The following is a 23,622-nucleotide window of genomic DNA, read 5'->3' as shown; positions in this document are numbered from 1 at the left end:
CCTCTTAAGTCACAGTGATGTTTATGTGGTCTTGTGAGCAGCTTTCTGCAGAAGGAACCAGACTGATAAATAGGCTGAAATTAGATCGTAGATGAACGTATGACTCTGACCGGCTCACTGGATTCATTATACAGAGGTCAGGACGAGTCTCAGTCAAGAATATGACCGCAGACTGCTTTATCTTCACTCTTAACTACTGAACAAACACAGACTTGAGTAACTGCCAGTCTCATGACCTGACAGCTTATCATACCACAGAGGGAGACTGTCGGAGTATATATGGCTTCTGGTGCTCTAATCATGAAGTTATTATAAATTGTGTGTCCAGAAATGGTGTGTTGGTTAAGACCTCCACCTCTGGACACACAGGTATCCAGAACCTTCTTACCTATGTTTCCCTTATTTTGGGTTGTTCTCAGCTTCCCTACTTGTCTGTGTGGAAAAGCAGCATATATTGGAAAAACAAATCGAGAATTGAAATGAGAATTGCACAGAAGCACCATTCAATGTGACTTGATCATAATCCTGAGCTACTGTAACATGTGCTGTATAAATCAAACTAAAGTCTATATGTATGGTGTATTATTTGTATGGGTTATTTTGAGCACAATAGTCAGCATCCGTACAATGGGAGACATGCAAAAGCTTGTGTAAGCCCATCAAGAATGTGCTGATAATATTGCTTTAATGCTTTCCATGGTCTTCAGGATTAATCTGTATGAATGAAACCTTTATTGTGACAAAGGGAGTATGCCTTGCGCATAATGAGCAGAGACATAAAAACATCACACACAATCAAATAAACGCAATATTATTTTATTGCGTCATATTAAAGTGATGTGTGTGTTTTGCAGGAGAGGAACTCTAAATACTACAACTACACCCTGTCAGTGAATGGCAAGGCTCAGAAACATGGAGCGGACTACAGCAAAGACTACCTGACAGACGTGCTGGTGAGACACCTGATCAGTGTTATGACAGATCAAACGGCATTCATCAATTTCATGTTTAAATATTTGATTTGATTGAACGTTCCCCAACACAGTTATCAATACAAAAAAAGATGTATGTGTGTATCACAGTATAAATTCTCCTTTTCTCTCTCTTTCTCTCTCTCTCTCTCTCTCTCTCTGTCCCCTCCCTCTCTCTCTCAGGCCAACATGTCTCTAGACTTCCTCCAGTACAAGTCCAGCTACCAGCCGTTCTTCATGATGGTGTCCACCCCGGCCCCCCACTCCCCCTGGACGGCTGCCCCGCAGTACCAGGACAGCTTCAACGACACCAGGGCGCCCCGGGACCCCAACTTCAACGTCCACGGGAAGGTAGGGCTTCTCCTCGCTTCTCCAACCTTTCAGAATTAGGCTGGAGACTGAACGACTGCAATATATATTTATTTTCTTTCTCTCTCTCCTGTCAGGACAAACATTGGTTGATCAGACAGGCTAAAACGCCCATGACCAACTCCTCCGTCGAGTTCCTGGACGACGCCTTCAGGAAACGGTCAGTCTCTCCTCCTCTTCCTCCTCCTACTCTTTTTCTTTTCCTCTGTGTTGTGCCTCCTTTCCATACCGTCCTCAATCTCCTCATCTTTGTCTTTGTACTCTTTTCTCTCTCTTCCTCATTATCCTCCTCCCTCCTTCTTCTCCTCCTACTCTTCCTCCTCCTTCCTCAGAAATATCTTGACATATTGAATTTTAATCAGTTATTTTTCTTCAGCAGATTGTTAAAAAGTTTCTACCTTTGTCCTTGAGATACCCTAAAGATGCTTTTTAGCAATGTGAGCATATTTGTTGAAACAAATGGTTACTCCTCTCTGCAAGCAAACAAACTGGTTTTAAACCCAAACTCTATAACATTCAAGTTCAGTTTCAGATGCACAGTTCAGTTCTGATTTGAACCAATCTGTTTTCAGTGCAAATGTATTGCTGTTCCTCCCATCCTGCAGGTGGCGAACTCTGCTGTCAGTGGACGACCTGGTGGAGAGAGTGGTGAAGAGGTTAGAGGTCAGAGGTGAACTGGACAACACATACATCTTCTTTACCTCTGATAATGGATACCATACAGGTACGTACACACACACATATTTTTGTGTATAAGGACTATCTTTAGTTACATCGATAAGCACTCACTCTCTCTCTCTCTCTCTCTCTCTGTCTCTCTCAGGTCAGTTCTCTCTTCCTCTGGATAAGAGGCAGCTCTATGAGTTTGACATCAAGGTTCCTCTCATGGTCAGAGGACCAAACATCAAGCCCAACCAGACCAGCCAGGTACACACACACACACACACACACACACAGCTTTGTTATGCGTCAAGCTTCAACCACACATGGAAACAAGTTATACATAAAGACCTATTGGCTTGTTCTTCTTTAGTTGTATCAACACTCTGGAGACAGTGAATCCATTCTGCTGTGTTGTTGCCCTGCTTCCACTGTGCTTCTCCCTGCACTCTTTGTTGAACTGAATTGAACTGTATGAGTGTATTTCAGATGCTGGTGGCCAATGTTGACCTGGGACCGACCATCCTGGATATCGCCGGCTACAACGTCAACAAGACCCAGATGGACGGCATGTCTTTCCTGCCCGTTATGGTGAGATCACCACTTCATCTTTGTTTGATGATCCTTTAATGGTTTTTTTTTTCATGAATAAAAAAGATATCTAGCTCATCAGCTGCACAAATCCAATTGTGCACACGTTTTTATGTGTGTGTGTTGGTGTCACCAGGAGGGGAAGCTGAACAGCAGCAGCTGGAGGACAGACATCCTGGTGGAGTATGAAGGAGAGGGCAGCAACGTGTCCGACCCCGCCTGCCCTCTGCTGGGGCCCGGAGTGACGGTATGAGGGGAGGGAGGGACGACATGAAACTTTAATTATCTCTGTGGAGAAACTGGTTCATTACAGCAGGAAAATACAGTGCTGTGAAATGAATTCATTCCCTATGCTTCACTACAAGTATTACCTTATTGGTGACCTTCAGAATTCAGGAGGTTAGACAGAGTTTATGCCACCTGAAAGCTGAGGTTAACAGCATTTTCTAGTAGGAAGCTCGTATCTACATATCTACGTATCTTCCCATCTGACGTGAATGCAGCATTACCCTCTGTCCTCCCTCTCCAGGAGTGTTTCCCAGACTGTGTGTGTGAGGACTCCTACAACAACACCTATGCCTGTGTGCGCACCGTCGCCCCCTCCGTCAACCTGCAGTACTGCGAGTTTGACGACAACGAGGTGCGAGGGAAACATTTCTGTTCTGTGTGTTTACCTCATAGAAATGATCAGTTTAAAGTAATGGAAGGGTTTAAGGTAAAGAAAAGTAAGCTCAGTAAAAAGAAAGTTTGCGCCAGTGTATTCTGTTAGTGAGGAATCAGTGGATTCCCACCAGCTGACTGACATTGTGTGTGTATACCTTGTGTCCCTCTAGGTATTTGTAGAGGTCTACAACGTGACGGCAGACCCCTACCAGCTGACCAACATCGCCAAGACCATCGACCAGGAAGTGCTGGAGAGGATGAACCATCGGCTGATGATGCTGCAGTCCTGCTCGGGACAGTCCTGTCGGACGCCCGGGGTGTACGACACGCGGTGCGTTCACACACCTGCCCCGTCCGCCATTCCACTGTAGCGTCTGCTGTCAGTCTCCCGGCAGGCGTTCGACAGACGGTAACGGCCAAGGTCGACATCAAACTAATCTGTCCTGTGTTTTTTTTTTTTTTTTTCAGGTACAAGTTCGACCCGCGTCAGATGTTCACCGGCCACAGCTGGCGGCTCAGCAGACTCAGACAGACGATGAAATAACAGACCGACGGAGGAAGAGGAGGAGGAAGGAGGGCTGTGCTATCTGTTTTTCAGCCTTTCCTGCTGTTGTTGCCTTGTGTCCGGGCCTCCTTGCCAGTCTCTTTCGAGGTTAGATGGAGAAGGGTTTGGGGGGGGGGAAATGGGAGGCCTCTCTGGGTGTAAGACCCGCCTCTGAACCTTCTAGTGTGGGCCGCTGTTAAGTGCGCTTTGTCAGAGTCGGGTGTGCAGGGGGATATTTCAAGGAGGCAAGATAACTGGATTTACACATGATTTTATGATCACGTCCCATCGTGTGGCGAGGCTTTCCGCACGAATGCGCACTGAATGTCAGCTGGGTCACTCATGCTATCAGTCATTAATGCCTTCATATAAATAAATGTCTGTTTCGCCACTTTCTATCACTGTTTGATATAACACAATAGTGATTCAACCTATATCCAGCTCATGAAAGCGTTTCCATTTACGGTTCGAAACACTGTCTGGTAGCACTTTCCTGGCGCACAGGAGGTGATGTATTTTACGTTTGAGGTTTGTTTGGAATAAACAGAAGAACTGGGTAGTTAGCATGAGCAGCGACAGCCACTATGAACAGACAGAAACTTCATCAACAGAAAATCCAAGGAAAAAGACGTTGCATGGTTAATTTGCAAATTTCACATGATTCTTTCAGTTATCTAGCTCACTTCCTGAAATGCCCCCTGCGATCCTTTTGACCTCTCAGGCTCTTCTGAATGAGAAAGGTAGTGAGACTCGGCCAGCTGTCCCAGATCAGTGTGCCTACTCTAACGCTTGATAATTACAGACCCTGGCGTCACACGCTAGACTTGTTGGTGTTGTTTGTGTCGTGTGTCAGACCCGGGTCTTTTCAAATAATTTTATCTCCGATTTATGCGATCGATTGATCGACCGATAAGCCAATCCAGTTGATTTTGTGATTCAACTTGCTAGGGGAAATCCCAACTAACTGAACTGCGTTTAAAGATGTGACGTAACGCCTCCTTGCTGACACTGCAGACTGGCCCAATCAAACACTCAGACATTTTAGGAGACTCTTATTGTGTTTTTGTAGTCGGTGTGTCTGAGCAGTGTGGCTGCATCCGTTTGACTCATGAAATCAGTGTTCTGTCAGTTTTACTATTAGCTTAATGGACAGGAGAACAGAGACGCTCAACTTCGTCGTTCAGTTTCTATTTTGGGGAACATTGGATCACATCATTTCATTGATCATTTCATAACTTATCATTTCATGGATCATTTCAGCCGATGGTCTTTTCACCAATATCCTTTTGTTGATGAAAGTCTAGAATATGACTGAGCCAGAGGAGCACCACTGTAGTGGTACAGTCTAATGGGGAGTTGGTGATTTGAAGTTATATTTTGCCAGATAGATGGTCCCTTTCATCATCCATCATCAGGGTTAGTCACTTCACTTTTAGTTCAATCATTTTATTTATTATGTTTATTTTAACTGCATTTCATTTCCTAATGATTTTATTTCTTTATGGGTTGGATGTGAGAATGTTTTATGGCAGGAAAAACAAATCCAGTATCTAATCTGTGAAGGAAATCCACCCACTGAACTGAAAGTAAATTGACCCCTGACCCTGCAGTTCATCTGTACAATGTGAATCCTCTGCGACTGCCTTTCCTGTGTAACAAATATGGACTAGTAGGGAAAGAGGAGTTTGGGGTTACTGAGAAACTGACCTATATACAGTATACTGTTACTGTATATGTAGTATTTTACCAAGTGACCCTCTTCTCTAGACTTCAAGGGAACTGATTTTTTTTCACTCTAGACTGCTAGGTTACTAACTGGGCTGGGTTTCCCAAAACAATCTTAGCAAGTGTCTTTATGAAACTAACTGCATGAACTACATCTTTATACAGAAACAAAAAAAAACAAATCTTTAAGCCTCTGTGGCCCTAGTCTGGTGTTTCTATGGCAACTTAGATTCCATGTTGCTTCTATGGTTATGGGTTTTTGAAGGCCAAAGAGATACATTTTTGGATTGAAGCTGCCTATAGCATATGTTTAAAATTTAACCATTTTTATGCCAAAAATTACAATGAATTCAGGCTGGAGATTTCCCATAGACAACCAGAGTAATATTGATCAATTCTACAGTTAATATGTGATCAGTCAAGCTGCATCAGTCCATCATATCAGAGGTGGAGGTTGCACTAATATTGGTGCGATATATCTGCCTGTGTACAGAGCGGTTAAAAGATCAGATCTGTGCAGATTATTCGCATCCAACCAAAGACTTGAGTAGGAGACTTTTGGGAAATTGGCCACTCAACACTGATTCATTCAAACTGACGTTCAGATCGCCTCTGTCTTCAACATACATCTACATGACATTTGTTTTAAATGACTGATTCTTTTTTGTGTATCAATTTCAAGTGTGAACCGTTTTCCTGCATACAAATAATCCTGACAAAACAAACAAGCAGACAAACCGGCTGCCTGTTTGTCATGAAGTAAATACAACTAAGATCGTTGTCATCTTCTGCTCCACCGCAACTGTGTTCGTTATTCTCAGACGGCGTCTTCGTTCAGCTCTTTCTTGCTTTGTAGTCGGTTTGTTAAGAGTCAGTGGCACAGCTGGACTGAATTCACAGAATGAAATGAAGCTCAACATGAGAAATCCACCGTTTCTGACGCTCTGTCTAGATTTGAGAATGCGAGCAAGTCACTCCTAAAGCTAGAATCTAGAGATCATAAGACTCTGTGAATTTACGGTGGGTTTTCCTCTCTAATTTATCACACTATGGGTAGCTGTCATGACCCGTTTCAATTCACTGATGCACTTTCCAATCTGTCAGAACTGTTTTGTTTTGGCACCCTTATTGTAGTTTATTTTTATGATGATGATGTATTTCTGGCTTGTGTTTTTGTCCAAATAAAGATATTCTCAAGATATCACAAAGGGCTTTTTCAATTAATTCACAATCATCTTTCTATCATCTTCTTCATACTGGTCCTGGATCTGATTATTAATGACTGACTATACACCGTAGGCCTCGTTTCAACACCTTTATGTAGCCTTAATCACAGTTGTATTATTGTTATAGGTTTGTTACTTCCTAAGGGAGATGCAAGGTATCCACACTCAAAAGCATGTGTGATACTAGTGGATTTTGTTGTAAAAGAAAACAAATAGCATCATTGTAGCAGCCATTTCCAGAGTTAAGTGTATGCAGGACACCAAATTGGTCCAGTAGGTGTCACCATTGTGCTTTGGGTCATTTACAATATAGGTAGGAACCTTTACTCAGGTGACAGGTGTTGCTGGACGGAGGAGCACAAATAGTTTGACCGCCACGCCACACATGTGAACACTCACACTGCACACACTGGTTATGGATTCTTGCCTTTAATACGTTGAAGACCATTTATGGTGAGCAATAAAAATCCCATCAAAAGCAAGAAGCAGAAGTTGGACTCTGTTATTTCACTAGACACTACTAAGTGGTGTTACGGCGAGCGCGTCAATTATTAGCCCGTCTATGCAGCCCCTCAGTTTAAGTTTAAGCTTAGCCGCTACAATCATGTTTGCTAAGAGTCTTTATCCTTGACATGTTTTACTCAGTAGTGACTCAGAATGAAATATAAATGACATAAAAATAAAAAAAAAACTTTCTAAAATCATGTGAACAGGTTACATCCCCAAAGTTTTTAGACAGTACAAAATTCACTTCCAATTTTCTAAAGCTGACTAAAAAGATTTTACAACTCTAACATCTTCCCATCCCTGCAACACAAAGGTAAAACACTGGACTAGCATGTTAGTAGCCTACAAACATGGTAAATTAAATGGTTTAAAATAGATTGGTCTGAAAGCCAACCAACCAAGTAGATGAACAGGGGAAAAGTAAAAAAAAATCACCACTCAACATCATTAAATGTCTCTCTCTCTTACATTCCAGTGTTATTCCAGTCATCCGGGACGGAGCGTTGGAGGATTCAGCCGGTGTTTTCTCTGCTGCTTGTTTACAGGCATCCATCCCATAATTAGCTTGCAAGCCACAGACACTTTTTAAAAAATGGCAAAAACTGACCTCTTCACTGGACGTTTCTGTTGGATCTCTGCTATGGAGACTTGTGTAGGAGATCAGTTCTATCAATGTTGTTGTAATTCCTACTGATCACCAGCAGAGGTCAGTAAAATTCATGGATTACTTGATGCACCTTTAACTGCTCTAATGGCTATTCAATTTCCTTCCATAACATTTTAAGAGACAGTTTATTCTGTCATATTTCATAACTTTTGGACGGATGAAAGTCATCTCTGTTTGTTGTTTGTCACCCATAGGAAACAGAACTGTCCTAAAATATATTGATCATAGTTAAGTCAGTAGTAGTCCATCAGTCCAGCATCCAAAATGCCACAGGTTTGATCCACGCAAAATCCACGAGTCGCTCCGGATGGGAACGTCGGTCCTAAAAATGTCAAATATCGAAACACCTTCCCCCACCCCTCCATCAGCTGTTCCATTCTTCCAGGACGGGCAGGAAGGGCAGGTCGGTGCTGCCCAGGTAGGTTCTGCCTCGGTGCTGGAAGACGTCGCTGACGGCCCAGGTCAGGCGGCCATCCGGATCGTGCAGCGTTCCCAGAACCTCGCCGTCCGGTCCCAGCTCCAGAACCAGAGCGTGGCGCGGCAGCAGCAAGTTGTACCAGCTCAGGGGAATCACCTATAGGAACACAAATGCATTTTTAGTCACATTCTACACAAGTGTCAGTGGAGAGTTTTAGTGTCCCATGATGGTCTGAATGCTGTTTCAGAGGCTTGTCTTTCTTCTAATTGAGCGATTCCATTTTAGGACACTTCAAACTTCTATTTAAAAGCAGACATTTTACATCACTATACCTGCAGTTATCCGTTCAGTTTATGAAAAATAAAAACAGTTTATAAGAATAATGCATTTTTGAAGTACGTTCAATATCAAATACCTTAATGTTTAGGTCCAATTTTTCTGATGGATGGACACTTCCATCAGGGCATTTCTACTTTTACTACAGTTAATGTTATATCACTATGTGTATCTCCCACTACAACACTGCTTTAATATACAGTATATCATAATAGCTTGGACATATTACTGGTGGTAACAGCAGCCTGTACCAGCTCAGAGGCCTCAACTAGTGAATTAACAAAAATGAATGAATAATGAGATTAGATTAGATAAAATTAGATTAGAGTGTAGTTTACTGGTTAGAGAGACCATCTTGTACCTGAAGGTGTCACATTTGATCCCAGCAACGGTTAAAGTGCCCTTAAGCACTTGAAGATGAAGATGAAAGATGAAGTCTTTCAGCTGTCTTTGCTTTTCATCAGTTGAACTCATCTGAGTATTCCCACGGTTAACTGGGAGTTCAGTCCTGTTACTCCAAACAACCCGACACACACCACTGCTCCCAGTGCAGGTGGATGAGAGTGTGTGTGTGTGTATTTGTGTGAAAGAGAGATAGATGTGACTAACCATTCGAGAGAGAGAGAGAGAGAAAGACCGACAGAGTGTGTGTTACTAATGGGTATTGCCCCTGTCCTATCAGATTTCACACTATCTAGTCTCAGTGCAGGCCTGGAACAAAGCCTGTTACTCCTCACTGATCACACACACACACACACACACACACACACACACACACACACACAGCGAGGCTGGAGGGATTTGGGATGGGGGATATAATTGGTCACAGTCAGCCAGCCACCTTGAGGTGTTGATCCAGACTAGGAGAGTTGGACTGAAGTGTTGCCTGGAGCTGGGATGAGGGTCGGTACAGGGGGCAAAATCACTGTAGATAATACAGTGGGTAACAAGGAACAAATGCATCATGGGAAAATATGTCTGGTTGTAAGTATTTACAGAGCTGTCCCTCTGCATCACCTTAAAATGTTGCTTGTGTCAAATGCTATTCAATATCTCTAAATTTGATCATTTTCATGCAAAAAAGTCCAAAAAATTATAAAACTATACAGTGGTTACCTCAGAATTTTATTATTATCACCAGGGTGGAAAAGCCTCTGAAACAGCATTTAGACCATCATGGGACACTAAAACTCTCCATTGAAACACAGGATATTAATACTGCTACTACTAATATTAACATATTCATACATACTAGAGCTGCACAATTGATGATCAGGTGATCAGATCATTGAGTGATCAGGATTATTAATCATGATGATTTATTTTATTGCACTTTTGTACCTTAACATATATTTTCACTTTTTCACTTTTTTCAGTCAAAGTAGCAGCAGCTACAAAGGTTTGTCTTCACTCTTACTGTCTTACTCCAGCTGTGGTTCTGATTTACAAATTAATTGTGCAGCCCTAACACCCTACTCCTAACTGATCAATTCTACAATAAATATGTAATCAAACAAACTGCATCATATCCATCAAATCAGAGGTGGATAACACAAACTGGACCAGATCTGATTTTAATAGAAGACCAATATCGGCCTGATATATCAGTCTAATCCTGCTGATGACTATGAAGACTGACCTTGGCTATGAAGCGTTTGGCAGCTGGGTACGGGGCGATCAGATCCAGGAAGGGAGGCAGGAGCTTCCGAAAGCGGGGCGTCGTTATGCCGACCAGGAAGGTCCCGTGGTCGCTGAGGCGGATGTTGTCGGGGTAACCGACCATGTTGTCCATGACGACCTCCCTGGTGCCAGCCTTGGGACCCTGGAGCCAGTATCTGACAGTAGACCGAGTGGAATGCTTGTAAGTTAAGGCCAGTTTTTCCTCTGGGTCACTGCTGTTTTACTGGTAAATTATTATCTATTCTGCTGTGTGTGTGTGTGTGTGTGTGTGTGTGTGTGTGTGTACCTCAGGATGCGTCCGATGCTGGTCTCTGCCAGCAGCAGGAAGTGTTCGTCGGGGGACAGGACGATGCCATTGGGCATGTAGAGGGAGTCCAGCAGGACGCGCACCTGTCCCGACTCTGGATCATAGGACAGAAGACGACCCAGGCTGTTCAGCTCTATCACCTGAAACACCACAAGTTAAGTTAAGTTTCGTTTCATTTAGAATAGATTTGATTAGTTTAGTTTAGCGGTGTAATTGGTAGCACTTTATCTGAAGAGCACTGGGATGAATTACAAGCAGGTTACAAACCCATTAGAAGCATATATAACCTTTTCTTACAATATAGACATCAGAAAATTACATTCAATTTAATTTCCATTATCATTATTTCTACAGCTGTCCCATAAAGTATTCAATCCCCTATATGTTTTGCACGTTGTGTTTATTATATCATGTTCTTCCGCTCTTTTTCTTTTGGGTCGACTAAACATTTGCAATTATGACAGTTGGTCACAACACAAAAAACATGTTTATATGTTGTTTTCTGAAGGTTTTAATCCAAACTCAGAGGTGGAGGTTCACTTAGAGGTCAAGCAGGTACTAGACAGGAGCATTGGCTTTGTGTTTTTTGACTAGATTTTACCTAATTAAACCTAATTATTATACAAATCTGTGTGTAGCAGCCCTTAGAAAATGAAAAGAACGGAGAACAATGTGAGACTGAAGGTCGACTGCAGCTCAGTTGAGGTTTTCTAAAATGACTGAACGTTTCTTTCTTTCCTCTCTTCCCAGGACTCGCAGCAGTTTGCTGGACTGAATGGACTAGTGGGGTTTGCTCTCTTGGCAAAGAGGCCGGACAGACTGGTGAACAAACACTGCTGAGTGTCCTCAAGTGTTTTTTTTGGAGGCCTGCGGTTACTAAGCAACTCTGGAGAAACCTCAATGGGCCCTGTATGCATCAGCCTCCTCCTGGTCGTCTATGGGAGTGTCTCCTATATGAGAATAGATCTCTCTTTCTCCACCTCTCCCTCCCTCCTCCTCCTCCTCTCATCCGCCTCACCTCCAGCTTAACGTGTCTGCGTCCCCAGCGGCTGGAAGAGTCGGTGAAATAGACGATCCCCGTCTGAGAGGAAATCTCCAGGCCGTTGAGGAACGCAAAGGGGACGCCATCGGCACCTGAGGACCGAAGAGGAGGGAAGGAAAGCGAGAAGTCACAGGAGAATAGAAAATGCACTATTTAGCACACATGCCAACACACACACACACACACTGTACCTTGTGAATTAGCCAGTAGCAGAGTCTTGTGTCCGGTTTTGGGGTTGACGCTGTGCAGTCCGAGGTAGGAGTCAGCAACTATCAGCTGACCCTTACTGTCCAGACGCACACCATGAGGACGACCACACACTGGCTCATAGTCTGTACTGCTGCCTGGACACACACACACACACACACACACACACACACACACACACACACACACACACACAAGGTTAGCATGATATCTGACATGCCCTTCCTGACTTTTGCATCATTGTTCATGACATGCCACACCAGATCTGAGAAGGCTTTCTCTCTCTAACAGAGGAGAATATAAAGACAAAGTAGTCATACTGTAAGGATTAATCTATTAAGAAAATATTTTAAAAATTAGGAATGTAAACTGTTAAAATTTGAACAGTGTGATTCTTCATCCATGTGTTCTACATCATCTGATTATTACACTGGAAGTTAGACATGAAATCAACACAAACCATGGTGTGTTTTTAGAAATTCAGAGTGCTTCAATCACCATTTGTTTCTTCTTGTATCACTGACAGATGTAGTTCAGTGTCTTGCTCATACAGTTAATAAAGTTAATAGTAAATAAAGGTGAAAAGCCACATTACCACACTCTGGTAAATCCTGTCCCATGTGGGTGAGGAGGGTGAGGCTGTCATCAGGTCCGATTCTCCACAGCTTCCCATCCACTGTTCCTGTGTACACATTACCTGACAGACACACACACTAGTTAGATATAGAGTCACATTAGCATACACAGGGCGCCAATACAACTTCAGTCAGGAACACTTTAGTCACGGATGAAACCATTAATTGCAACTAATGGTAATACAGTTATATTTGGCGGATATGGCCCTGCTCGAGCAGCTCCCTGCTTACCCGGCAAGCATGCTGAAGGTATAGCAGGGGCGCCATGCAAATCCCCCCATGGGAGTGGACAGAGCAGAGCCAGAGCAGCAATACTCAGTAGTGTTGACATTTAAGAGCCACCGTGGCTCGATTGCATAGACTATAACAGGTGGAGGCTGGGGAGGTGGAGGTAAAGCTTTACCAAGCAGCAGAGTGTGCAGCAGTTGTGAAGCAGGAATCAGTGTAGGAGGAGGCCATTTAAATAGACCGCCTTGTTATGAGAATGGAGTATGATTGGTGTGTGTGGTGATCAGCTGGTAGATGACTAGCAACGCGTGACGTCCGTGCCCTGCCTGAACTAACGCGATGCTTCATTTATATAGGTTTGACCAATATGATCTTTTCAATTGAAGCTGCCGATAGCCAATATTCTGTGCCAATAAAAGCCTCTGAAACAGCATTTAGACCTTCATGGGACACTACAACTCTCCAGTGAAACCAGTACTATGCACAAAAAAATATTATTATATTTTTAGAAAAAGCAGGTTACAAAGTCAAATAGTTATCCGAGCGGATCAATTCAACACGTCATGTCACCTTAGACGTACGGAGGGCAAGAGGGGACAAAATACCTCAAGGGTCTGACTAGATAAGGGGGCTAAGTGGGTCGTCTAGTGAGGGTCAATGGTCAAACACTAGAAGCTCCTGACAAGACAAGCAAGAACACTAATGTAACCCAGACAGCCACACACACACACACATAATCCAGCACGCTTACCCTCCCGATCGGCAGTGAAGGATTCTGGTCCATGTAGTTTCCCAGTGAAGAGCCTGCGGCCCCTCTGCAGTCGGGTGTTGACGGCCAGTGGGCCCTCGAGGGCCGGAGGGGGCCCCTTCAGTCTGGAGGGAGATCCGGGCAAAAACCATCAGCAGGGAGACAAACCAGCTGCTTTCCAAAATTCACTATTTAACCACTAACTTTGATTTTCTGGTAAAGTAGACAGACGTGGGGTCCGGGGACCACCAGGGGTCCATGAGGGGGCTCTAGGGGGTCCCCACCCAAATTGATGAATTGTTAAACTTCACCATTATTTCATTTACAAGAAGTTAACACAATTTGGGTCCGAGAGAAAAAATCTTCAATGAAATGGGGGTCTGTGGCACTAATGTACTAAATTTGGGGTCCTTGATATGAAAAATGTTGAGAATCACTGATGTAGCCTATATGTCCCTGACGTTTGTTGCTATGTAGATGCTTAAATAAAGGCAGATGATTCAAGTGTTATGGATGCTCATCTTAGCACTTGTTAGTCCTTTGCACAGTTAATAGAAACAATTTATGAATTCTCAGGTTACATGGAAAGTTTGGAATTTAAGTGATTCGTTTCCAGCCAGTTTTGCCTGCAGCCTGCCTGAGAATAATAAATGTTTCATACTGTCAAATCAGTACCGATAAGAAATCAAGTCAAGATGCAGTTCTCAGGTTTGCTCATGCTTACTGGGATCAGATGCAGTTCAGTGACATCAGAGCTATCCCAGGCTGCAAAAAATACATTTCACATACTGCATATTTCAGAATATATTTAGAGAAATGTTTGAAAATATGTTGAAATTTGCCAGATGTTTATATATGTGTAGATGACATTAGTTAGATGACATATAGTGACATAAGAACCAAAATACTCTTTCCAAACACTCACTAACCGGAATGATCTTAAATCACATTACACTTGTAATTAAACCCAGAAAATACACTTGTATTCACTTAACTGAAGCTAGATGCATAAAAAATCAAATAAAAACACACAGAATCTTTGACAGTCCTGTCAGTCAAGGGGAGCTTGGAATCCCACTAACTTCATACATTGTGGTGTCACAATGAGGACAGCGAATGCAGTGTGGTGTTATAATTCCAAATGCACACAGCACAGAGACATTTCACTTTTTGGCGCGATGGAGGCGACACACAAGACAAAAAGAGAGAGAAAGAGAGACAAGAGAAAGAAATACATGGAGATCCAGCACAACACAGAGCCGGAGGATGCCCAGGTAAGCCCTGCCCACATTACTGTGCGGCAGACTTACCTGGAATTCCCTGTAGAGAGGAAGACTGGGCTCCTGGACCCACTCTCCAGCAGTGAGGAACATCTTCTGCTGATAGAGGCAGAAAATCAGTTGAAGCTGGTTCTTGGCCTGGACTCTTCTGTCCAGAATGAGGAACAGACCCAGACCCAGACGAAATTGAGCAGGCAGGACTATAAGATGATGAGGGAGGCAGATGAATATGTCAGGAAGATTCTGGACCTTGACTCTTCTGACCACACCCAGGTCCAGTTCATGTTCCTGGGCCTGGCCGAACAGGTCCAGGTCGAGGAACAGGTCCAGAGGAAATGGAGCAGCAAAGAGCATCTGATGATGATAGAGGCAGAAGAATATTTCAAGCTGGCTCTGGGTCTAGACTCTTCTGCTGAGAAGCAGCAACAGACCCAGAGGAAATGGACCAGGGAGGAATACCAGACTATGAGGGAGGCAGATGAACATCTCAAGGAGATTCTGGACCTGCACTCTTCTGCCCAGCCCCAGCTCCAGTTCCTGTTCCTCGGCCTGGCCGAACAGGCTCAGGCCCAGGAAAAGGCGCAAAAACAGGCCCAGGAGAAGCCCCAGAAACAGGCCCATCAACAAGCCCAGGGAAAAGCCCAGGAAGAGGTCCAAGTACAGGCTCAGGCCCAGGAAAAGGCCCAAAAACAGGCCCAGGAGAAGCCCCAGGAACAGGCCCAGCAACAGGCCCAGGGAAAAGCCCAGGAAGAGGTCCACGTACAGGCTCAGGCCCAGGAAAAGGCCCAGGGAAAAGCCCAAGAAGAGGTCCAAGTACAGGCTCAGGCCCAGGAAAAGGCCAAGGAAAAGGCAGAGGTCCAGGTCTGTGCCCAGGACAAGGCTCAAGAAAAGGCTCAAGTCGAGGCCCAAGTCGAGGCCCAGGTCCAGGAAAAGGCCCAGGAACAGGCCCAGGAAAAGGCCCAGGGAAAAGCCCAAGAAGAGGTCCAAGTACAGGCTCAGGCCCAGGAAAAGGCCCAGGAAGAGGCCCAGGAAGAGGCCCAGGGAAAAGCCCAAGAAGAGGTCCAAGTACAGGCTCAGGCCCAGGAAAAGGACAAAGAAAAGGCAGAGGTCCAGGTCCAGGCCCAGGTCCATGCCCAAGAAAAGGCTCAAGTCGAGGCCCAGGTCCAGGAAAAGGCCCAGGAACAGGCCCAGGAAAAGGCCCAGGGAAAAGCCCAAGAAGAGGTCCAAGTACAGGCTCAGGCCCAGGAAAAGGCCCAGGAAGAGGCCCAGGAAAAGGCCCAGGGAAAAGCCCAAGAAGAGGCCCAAGTACAGGCTCAGGCCCAGGAAAAGGCAGAGGTCCAGGTCCAGGCCCAGGTCCATGCCCAGGAAAAGGCTCAAGTCGAGGCCCAAGTCGAGGCCCAAGTCGAGGCCCAGGTCCAGGAAAAGGCCCAGGAACAGGCCCAGGAAAAGGCCCAGGGAAAAGCCCAAGAAGAGGTCCAAGTACAGGCTCAGGCCCAGGAAAAGGCCCAGGAAGAGGCCCAGGAAAAGGCCCAGGGAAAAGCCCAAGAAGAGGCCCAAGTACAGGCTCAGGCCCAGGAAAAGGCAGAGGTCCAGGTCCAGGCCCAGGTCCATGCCCAGGAAAAGGCTCAAGTCGAGGCCCAAGTCGAGGCCCAAGTCGAGGAACAGGCCCAGGAAAAGGCCCAGGAACAGGCCCAGGAAAAGGCCCAAGAAGAGGTCCAAGTACAGGCTCAGGCCCAGGAAAAGGCAGAGGCCCAGGTCCAGGCCCATGCCCAGGAAAAGGCTCAAGTTGAGGCCCAAGTCCAGGAAAAGGCCCAGGAACAGGCCCAGGAAAAGGCCCAGGGAAAAGCCCAAGAAGAGGTCCAAGTACAGGCTCAGGCCCAGGAAAAGGCTGAGGAGGCCCACATCGAGGCCCAAGTCGAGGCCCAAGTCGAGGCCCCGGAACAGGCCCAAGTCAAGGCCCAGGAACAGGCCGAGGAAAAGGCCCAAGTCGAGGCCCAGGAAAAGGCCAAGGAAAAGGCCCAGGGAAAGGCCCAAGTTGAGGTCCAGGCCCAGGAAAAGGCCCAAGTCGAGGCCCAGGAACAGGCCCAAGTCGAGGCCCAGGAACAGCTCCAGGCCCAGGAAAAGGCTGAGGTCCAGGCCCAGGAAAAGGCCCAAGTCAAGGCCCAGGAACAGGCCCAAGTCAAGGCCCAGGTCCAGGAAAAGGCCCAAGTCAAGGTCCAGGAACAGGACCAAGTCGAGGCCCAGGAACAGCTCCAGGCCCAGGAAAAGGCCGAGGAACAGGCCCAAGTCAAGGCCCAGGAACAGCTCCAGGCCCAGGAAAAGGCCGAGGAACAGGCCCAAGTCGAGGCCCAGGAACAGGCCCAGGTCCAGGAAAAGGCCCAAGTCGAGGCCCATGAACAGGCTCAGCAGGTCCAGGCCCAGGAAAAGGGCCAGGAAAAGGCCCAGGCCCAGGCCCAGGTCCAGGAACTAGCTCAGGAACAGGCCCAGGCTGAAACCACCTGCACGGCTTCTCTGAAGCACACTGAGCAGAAGCTAGAGAGCTGCCTCCTCCAGCAGCAGGAGGAGAGGGCCGGTCTCCTCAAGGCCAAAATTGACAACAAGCAGGCCCTGGAGGAGAAAGAGCGAGAGTGGGCAGAGAGAAAAGCCTTCATGGCGGATAAGCTCGCTGTTCTGGAGAGGGACCTCAATGAACTTCTGGAGAAGAAGAAGAAAAAGAAGCGGAGCTTCCTGCGTAGAATCGTTGATGCCCTTACTCCAAAGCGTAAGGAGAAAAAGAAGAAAAACAAGGAGGACAAGATGGAGTCAACTCTCAACTCAGGCTCTAACAAATCCTCCAATTCTTCAATGTGAGCAAATTAACACCTGTGCTCACACACCCAACCCCCCTCCATTTCCAAATCCCCCCCCCCCCGCCCCCCCCGCCCCCTTACAAACCCTTTGCATTCAATAAACGATATCAATAACGATATCAAAAAAAATGTGCTGCCTGTATGGTTTTATTTCTGTAGAGATTTGTAAATTCCACTATAGTCAATAGTGTGCGTGTAACTAGACTTTCGTTGTTTGTTTGTGTGGTTTTGCTATTTAAATGCTGTTAAAAACAGAGCCATCTCTTCTCTCTATCCTAAATGATCAAACTCAGAAATGGAAGTGGAGCTTCCATGTTAGTCTACATTTATCTCATCCTGGAGTCACATTGTGACCTTGGAATTTTAACATTCCAGTTGACATTTTAGTCCAAAATAATTAGTCATATAACACAGCTCTAAAATAAGTCTTAATATATATTGCTGAAGTTTGATATAGATGGGTATATTAACTTTACAGTAGGGGGGTGAAGTTCGAAAATGTGACTCTGACACAGCCTTTAATCACAACCAATAGAAAATAATGAGAAAAAACATGGAGGAAACTTAAATTCTTAAATTGCCAACATTATAAGCAACTAAATATTGAGGTTAAGGGTCAGAACCACAATAAATATTACAAAATATTCCTGCGATCCCAGAATGATCATGTATTATTAAATGGCCCGTTGTAATCATTAAGAAGAACAAGAAGAAGAAGGTGATGATGATGATGTTGATGATGATGAATACCCTTGCCTTATAGAAATGTCATCTTAATTTGCATTAGCATTCATTCCAAGTTTTTTCTTCCCCTCTGACAGCAGCCAAAGCAATGCAACTTTTCTTCCGCAATTCACCAACTTTTCGTTCCACCAGTTCCAGGACAGAGCCACTGTCTCTTCTGTGATTGGCTGTTCTCCTGCTACTGTATTCAGGAAGTTCTTTGTCATACAAAGGCTTTTTTTTTATCAGTTCAGTCCATTCATCATTATTCAAATCCAAAAGAAAAATAGACTACAAAGGCTGAACTTGAAATACACGTTCAACTATCAGCCGTCTGATTTCATTACGAAAAAATGAAATGGAAAATTCACTGAGGGCAAAGGTTGAATAGCCTATCATAAATTATCAGACAGAGACATTTCAGAGGGAAATATTGTACTTTCTCCACTATATTTATCTGACAGCTGTAGTTACTACTTAATCTGCAGAATAAGGTTTTACATGCAAAACATACAATAAGCTCAAAATATGTTGCATTGTTAGAGTTTAAATTTCCCATCAGTATATGGAGCTGTTAGACCTACAACATTACTACTTCAATACTTCTTACAGGTTAATGCAGCAATAATTTAACACTCTGAAAGGGAGCGTTCTTAAGAATGACTACTTTTACTTTTGATACTTCAGTACATTTTACTGCTAATACTTTTATACTTTTACTTAAATTTTTGAATGCAGAACTTTTACTGGAGTATTTTTCCATTATGGTATTGCTACTGTTGCACTCATGAATCGTGGACTGGATTCAGTGGCATATTTTAAAAGAAGATGTTTATTCTGAAAAATAATTATAAATACAAAAGTGAGTCGGCTGGCACGGCTGGTACATACAGTTGCCTCTACTGGTAATCGCCAACTGATTAATCAATTATGTACAAAACACTGGGATTCATAATGCAAAATAATCAACATCAATAGAAAATTATAATTAAGCTACGTTAGATTCATATAATAGTTCTTAATCACACTAATTTATCTATTCCAAGCATAAAGTATTCAAAAATTGTCATTCTGTAATGTACTAACCTTTCTACAAATAATAAGTCATGTATTTCTGCACTTTAATTCATAAAACTGATTAACCTATATTTACAACTGGCATCTGCTTTGGTGCGCCGTTGCCATGGCGACTGTGAACGCTACTACCACAGCTGCTGTTACCGTTAGCCATGGCAAGTCAAAACACACCCACATTCCAGCTCCCCTTCAAGGTAAAAGCATCTGACAACATAACATACACACTCCCAAACAAAGAACACATGTATATGAGTTAACACAACCTAACATGTAACTGCAAATATCGTAAAATGGTTAATATGACCGTTATAGTATTCGTTCGCGGTAGCGAACTAACGTTAACTTAGTTATTAAAAGTAGATTACCCCAAAAAATACACAACGGACAACCAAGAACAGAAACAATAGCCCCGCTAGCTCACACACATTACAGTGGACGCATTTAAGTGCTCGGTGACACCTGACTCACCTGAAAAATAATTATAAATAAGTTACAGAAGTGAGTCGGCTGGCACAGCTGGTACATACAGTTGCCTCTACTGGTAATCTCCACCTGAAGGACCAGCTCGAACTCAGCACCTGCCTGCCTTCTAAATTCTAAAACCTAAAACCTTCTCACCTAATGGCCCGTGTAACCAAACAAAAAAAAATAAATATATATATATATATTTTTTTTTTGCCTCTATGCACTCTATGCACTGCCTCATAGCACTGCCTCGTAGCACCTATGTCCTGTTGGACCAGAATTTAGCTTTATAGCACTTACTCTCGTTGTTCTCTCCTAACTAGAACCTTGCTTGTGTTGTATGAAAATCTCATGTGTAAATCGCTTTGGATAAAAGCGTCTGCCAAATGTGAAATTGTAATTGTAATTGTAAAACTAACTGCCTTCCCAAGTAAATTTAAGGAAATAATTGGTGGTGTCTGCTGAAGCAGAGACAAAAAAATCGGAGGATTTCAACATGCCACACTACTTTCAATCAGATTAGATCAGAATAGGAGATTAGGATTAGGAAACTTGAATGATTTTGTGACTCTCCTCAAATTCCCACTGCCTAATGCCTTTAAGGGTGCTTTCAATTCATATGCAACACTTAGTGTGGTGATTATTTTGTAACATTTTGTTATGTATTGTTTTTGTCTATACATCAGTGGTTCTTAGTCTTTGGCTCACAAAAATAAAAGCTCACCCGTGTTAAATCCCACACAGCAGCACAAAGGCCTGGACAACAAACACATTATTTTCCTCAGTCAAGCTATTTTAATTAGCCGACTAATTTTTGGAGTGAGGCTACTGTAGAAATACAGCAAATATTCATTATGTCACAAGAAAGGATGGAGGCTAAGTTTGTTTTCAAATGCCTTATGTTTTAATATGCCTTATTAGCATTATGCAGCCCAGTGGTTCTCAATGTGGGGTCCAGGGACCACCAGGGCTCCTTGAGGGGGTTCCAGGGGGTCCCCAGCAAATTGATGAATATTTAACTATTCATTATTTAATTTACAAGAAGTTAACACAATTAGAGAATGTAGAAGAATGACTGTTTTGATCATAGTTTCACTGTTATCTCTCTACTTACAATACAGATAGTCATGGAATTCTAAGCATATCATATCTAACAATAAAAAGGATGGTGGTGTTTTGCCGTGTGTGTGTGTGTGTGTGTGTGTGTGTGTACTTACATATGTGGCTTGGGGTCTATGGGAGAAGGCAGTAGGTAGACTCCAACAGCCACAGCGAGCAGAGCCACTGATAACGCTTTCTTTCCCCACCTGACAGACGGCAGAAACAATACACAACACTGGAAATTACACACACTTATCATCAAACACACACTAATGTAAAAACACATGCACAAGGTGTGACTCCAGCATTAGTTTTGCCCTAGTGCCAATCCTCTCTATTACCTTTACTGAGTGATTTAGGCATTTTGGGGGTCATTCGACTACACTGATCGAGTTGTGACATTTGTATGGCTGGACAATATAGACAAACAGTATATTTAAAGAAGAGAAGAAGAGCACACAGCATCTGGATTTACTGTCTTTCCCTCACTGTTTGGAAATTGCAGTAGTCAGTGTTGTGATATTGATATTTTCTCAATGTATTGATCAGTCAATGTGTCATATTTGCAGCCCACTGCCTCGGGTTAATAAGTCATCCATGTTGTGTCAAACACAGTGAACTTTGGCATGTGTAAGTTGTTGTGCAGTGTTGTGTCACATAGGATCCATAAGTAACACTCTGTCTTGGTTGTACCGGGCAGCTTCCATGTGTCAATGTGTCCAACTGTGCATGTTATACACAGTTACATTATGAGACTATGTGTAACAAAATCAAAATACAAGTAAAAGCAAGACTAAAAGGGCCTTTATTGTATGCAGGCTGCATTGCTGCTGCCATGTTTGTGCATCCAGTAAAGGGATTTCTAGGGACGCTGTTTATTTCTTCATAGGAAGAAGCTGCAGCAGCCTGGAGGACAGAGAGGCTGGCGTCCATGGGAAACAATCTCCCATCCCGAAACAACTAGCTGACTTGCCCTTGAGCAAGACACTGAACCCACAATAGGCTGAATGGGGAACTTCTACAATGGCTAGAACTGTATACATGCCTAGTTCAACCCTTCAGTGAATTTTGTCATCTCAGTGCAGACTGAGGGGGGAGAGGATCTATGAAAGGGATTTTTTGTCTCAACTCCATAGGAAGAAGGCTTCCTCCAAAAAAAAAATCAGTTATCCAGAGACTCTGACCCAGAGGCTCTGAACTACTGGCTGCTACTGAATAAAACAGCCTATGTACTGTCATGCCAGGCTGACGAAGCCCACTATACAGACAGATCACCGTGTAAAACAGTGACCATGCACAATTAATAGAAGCATCATCCATCTCTCATTAAGTCATAAGCATTTCAACTGCGACATGGCCCTGATGCGTTCCTTTGTTGTTGGATAGAGAAAATCACACCAACGTCCATTCTAAAATGTAGAAATTAAATGCTTTATTGCTTATCGGCAAAGCTACACAACTCGTAGAACACGACTTAAGACATTTTTGAAATCATTTGGGTCTTCTGGTAGATTCGGCATATAAATGGTCCACCAAGCAGCGCTTTATTTTGGTAAAATGTCAACTTTAATATTGGTTCACGCTGCTTGCTACCGCCCACCGCGACGTGTCTTGGTGGAAGAAAATTGTGGGAGTAACAGGCGAAACAGTTGTTAAAGTCGAGATTTTATGAACATATCATATGCTAGATGTACTGAAGGTATGCCGATTGAAGACTGACTCTAAACGATACGTAAAAGGTCTTGAGTCCAGGTTTACGACGTGTGTTCGTTTGCCGATAATCAGGGCGACATTAAACTGCCAGATTGTTTAACTGACTTTGGTGTTACGTTTTCTCCATACAATGAAGTACCTTCTGCTGCATGTATTAGTTGTAAAATAAATAAATAAATCGCAATCCCGTACAATCTACTGTTTTGAGTGCATGAATTGACAAAACTGTCAAACTTACATTGTTGAGTCTTGTTGAGTCTTGAGTCCCAATGGCAGCGCTACATAAGTGTGTGTGTGTGAGAGAGAGAGAGCATGAGAGCTTGAGACCAATGTCAAGCCAGCCAGAATAAGAAATCGCAATTCCAGTCATACCTTTCAAAATAAAACCCGTATGTAGCAAATAGCTGCACACCCCTCTTTACATTTGCTGTGACATATTTTACGCAACAAGATTTCACCCACTTCTGACAAGCAGCTGTAACAGTCATTTATTTGGTGGTTTCCCTGTGACTTCAGATTTTTTGGATGTCTTATACAGGGCTGACACACATACACAAAGAAAAACGTACTCACAACACCCATACAAACTTGGAAGCAAGCATACTATCTTGTAAAAGTATTTTTGAACTCATTTCATTGGCACAATATTGCCTCAAGGATATAGAATGGGAGCCCTAGATCCTGGTGTTAAGTCGGTCAGAATAACCCTCCAGCGAAATGCCATGAATGCTTACCATATGGTGAAAAAATTCTGCACTTTTATTTTGAAGGCAGTGTCACCAATCTTCCTGTATCTTGTTGGGTAACTCCGGCACCTTGACGCAGCTTTGAGTGAGTTTGTGTGTGTGTGTGGGAGAGAGAGAGAGAGAGACAGAGAGAGAGAGAAGTGG

At 43.8% G+C, this 23,622-nt stretch overlaps 3 protein-coding genes across 3 annotated transcripts; 2 read left to right on the top strand and 1 right to left on the bottom strand.

Annotated features, from left to right (window-relative positions):
* Positions 1-854: 854 nt before the first annotated feature.
* On the top strand, positions 855-4,847 carry LOC139643201 (N-acetylglucosamine-6-sulfatase-like; the record flags this gene model as incomplete). Its single annotated transcript, XM_071518384.1, has 10 exons — positions 855-953; positions 1,155-1,322; positions 1,418-1,500; positions 1,946-2,064; positions 2,164-2,267; positions 2,490-2,591; positions 2,728-2,838; positions 3,121-3,231; positions 3,425-3,585; positions 3,723-4,847. Coding segments are annotated over 10 exons (1,134 nt in total), but the record flags the coding sequence as incomplete, so codon positions are not given.
* A 3,440-nt stretch (positions 4,848-8,287) lies between these two features.
* LOC139643199 (adipocyte plasma membrane-associated protein) lies at positions 8,288-22,995 on the bottom strand. The gene is made up of 9 exons (XM_071518383.1): positions 22,971-22,995; positions 21,136-21,225; positions 13,528-13,649; positions 12,509-12,610; positions 11,898-12,050; positions 11,683-11,798; positions 10,644-10,804; positions 10,317-10,512; positions 8,288-8,497 (listed from the first exon to the last, which is right to left on the bottom strand). Coding segments are annotated over exons 1-9 (1,152 nt in total). The 5' UTR covers positions 22,973-22,995.
* LOC139643197 (uncharacterized) lies at positions 14,703-17,654 on the top strand. Its single transcript, XM_071518379.1, has 2 exons — positions 14,703-17,060; positions 17,112-17,654. The coding sequence occupies exons 1-2, from the start codon at positions 14,703-14,705 to the stop codon at positions 17,652-17,654; spliced, it is 2,901 nt and encodes a 966-aa protein (XP_071374480.1).
* Positions 22,996-23,622: the final 627 nt, after the last annotated feature.

The sequence above is a fragment of the Centroberyx affinis genome, unplaced genomic scaffold (genome assembly GCF_046629955.1).
Source record: "Centroberyx affinis isolate AG114_WGS23_722 - 3 ecotype Tasmania unplaced genomic scaffold, CSIRO-AGI_Caff_v1 ptg000577l_1, whole genome shotgun sequence".
In the NCBI taxonomy this organism is placed as follows: domain Eukaryota; kingdom Metazoa; phylum Chordata; class Actinopteri; order Beryciformes; family Berycidae; genus Centroberyx; species Centroberyx affinis.
The sequence above is the reverse complement of the archived record's forward strand: the minus strand, read 5'-3'. Positions and strand labels throughout refer to the sequence as shown.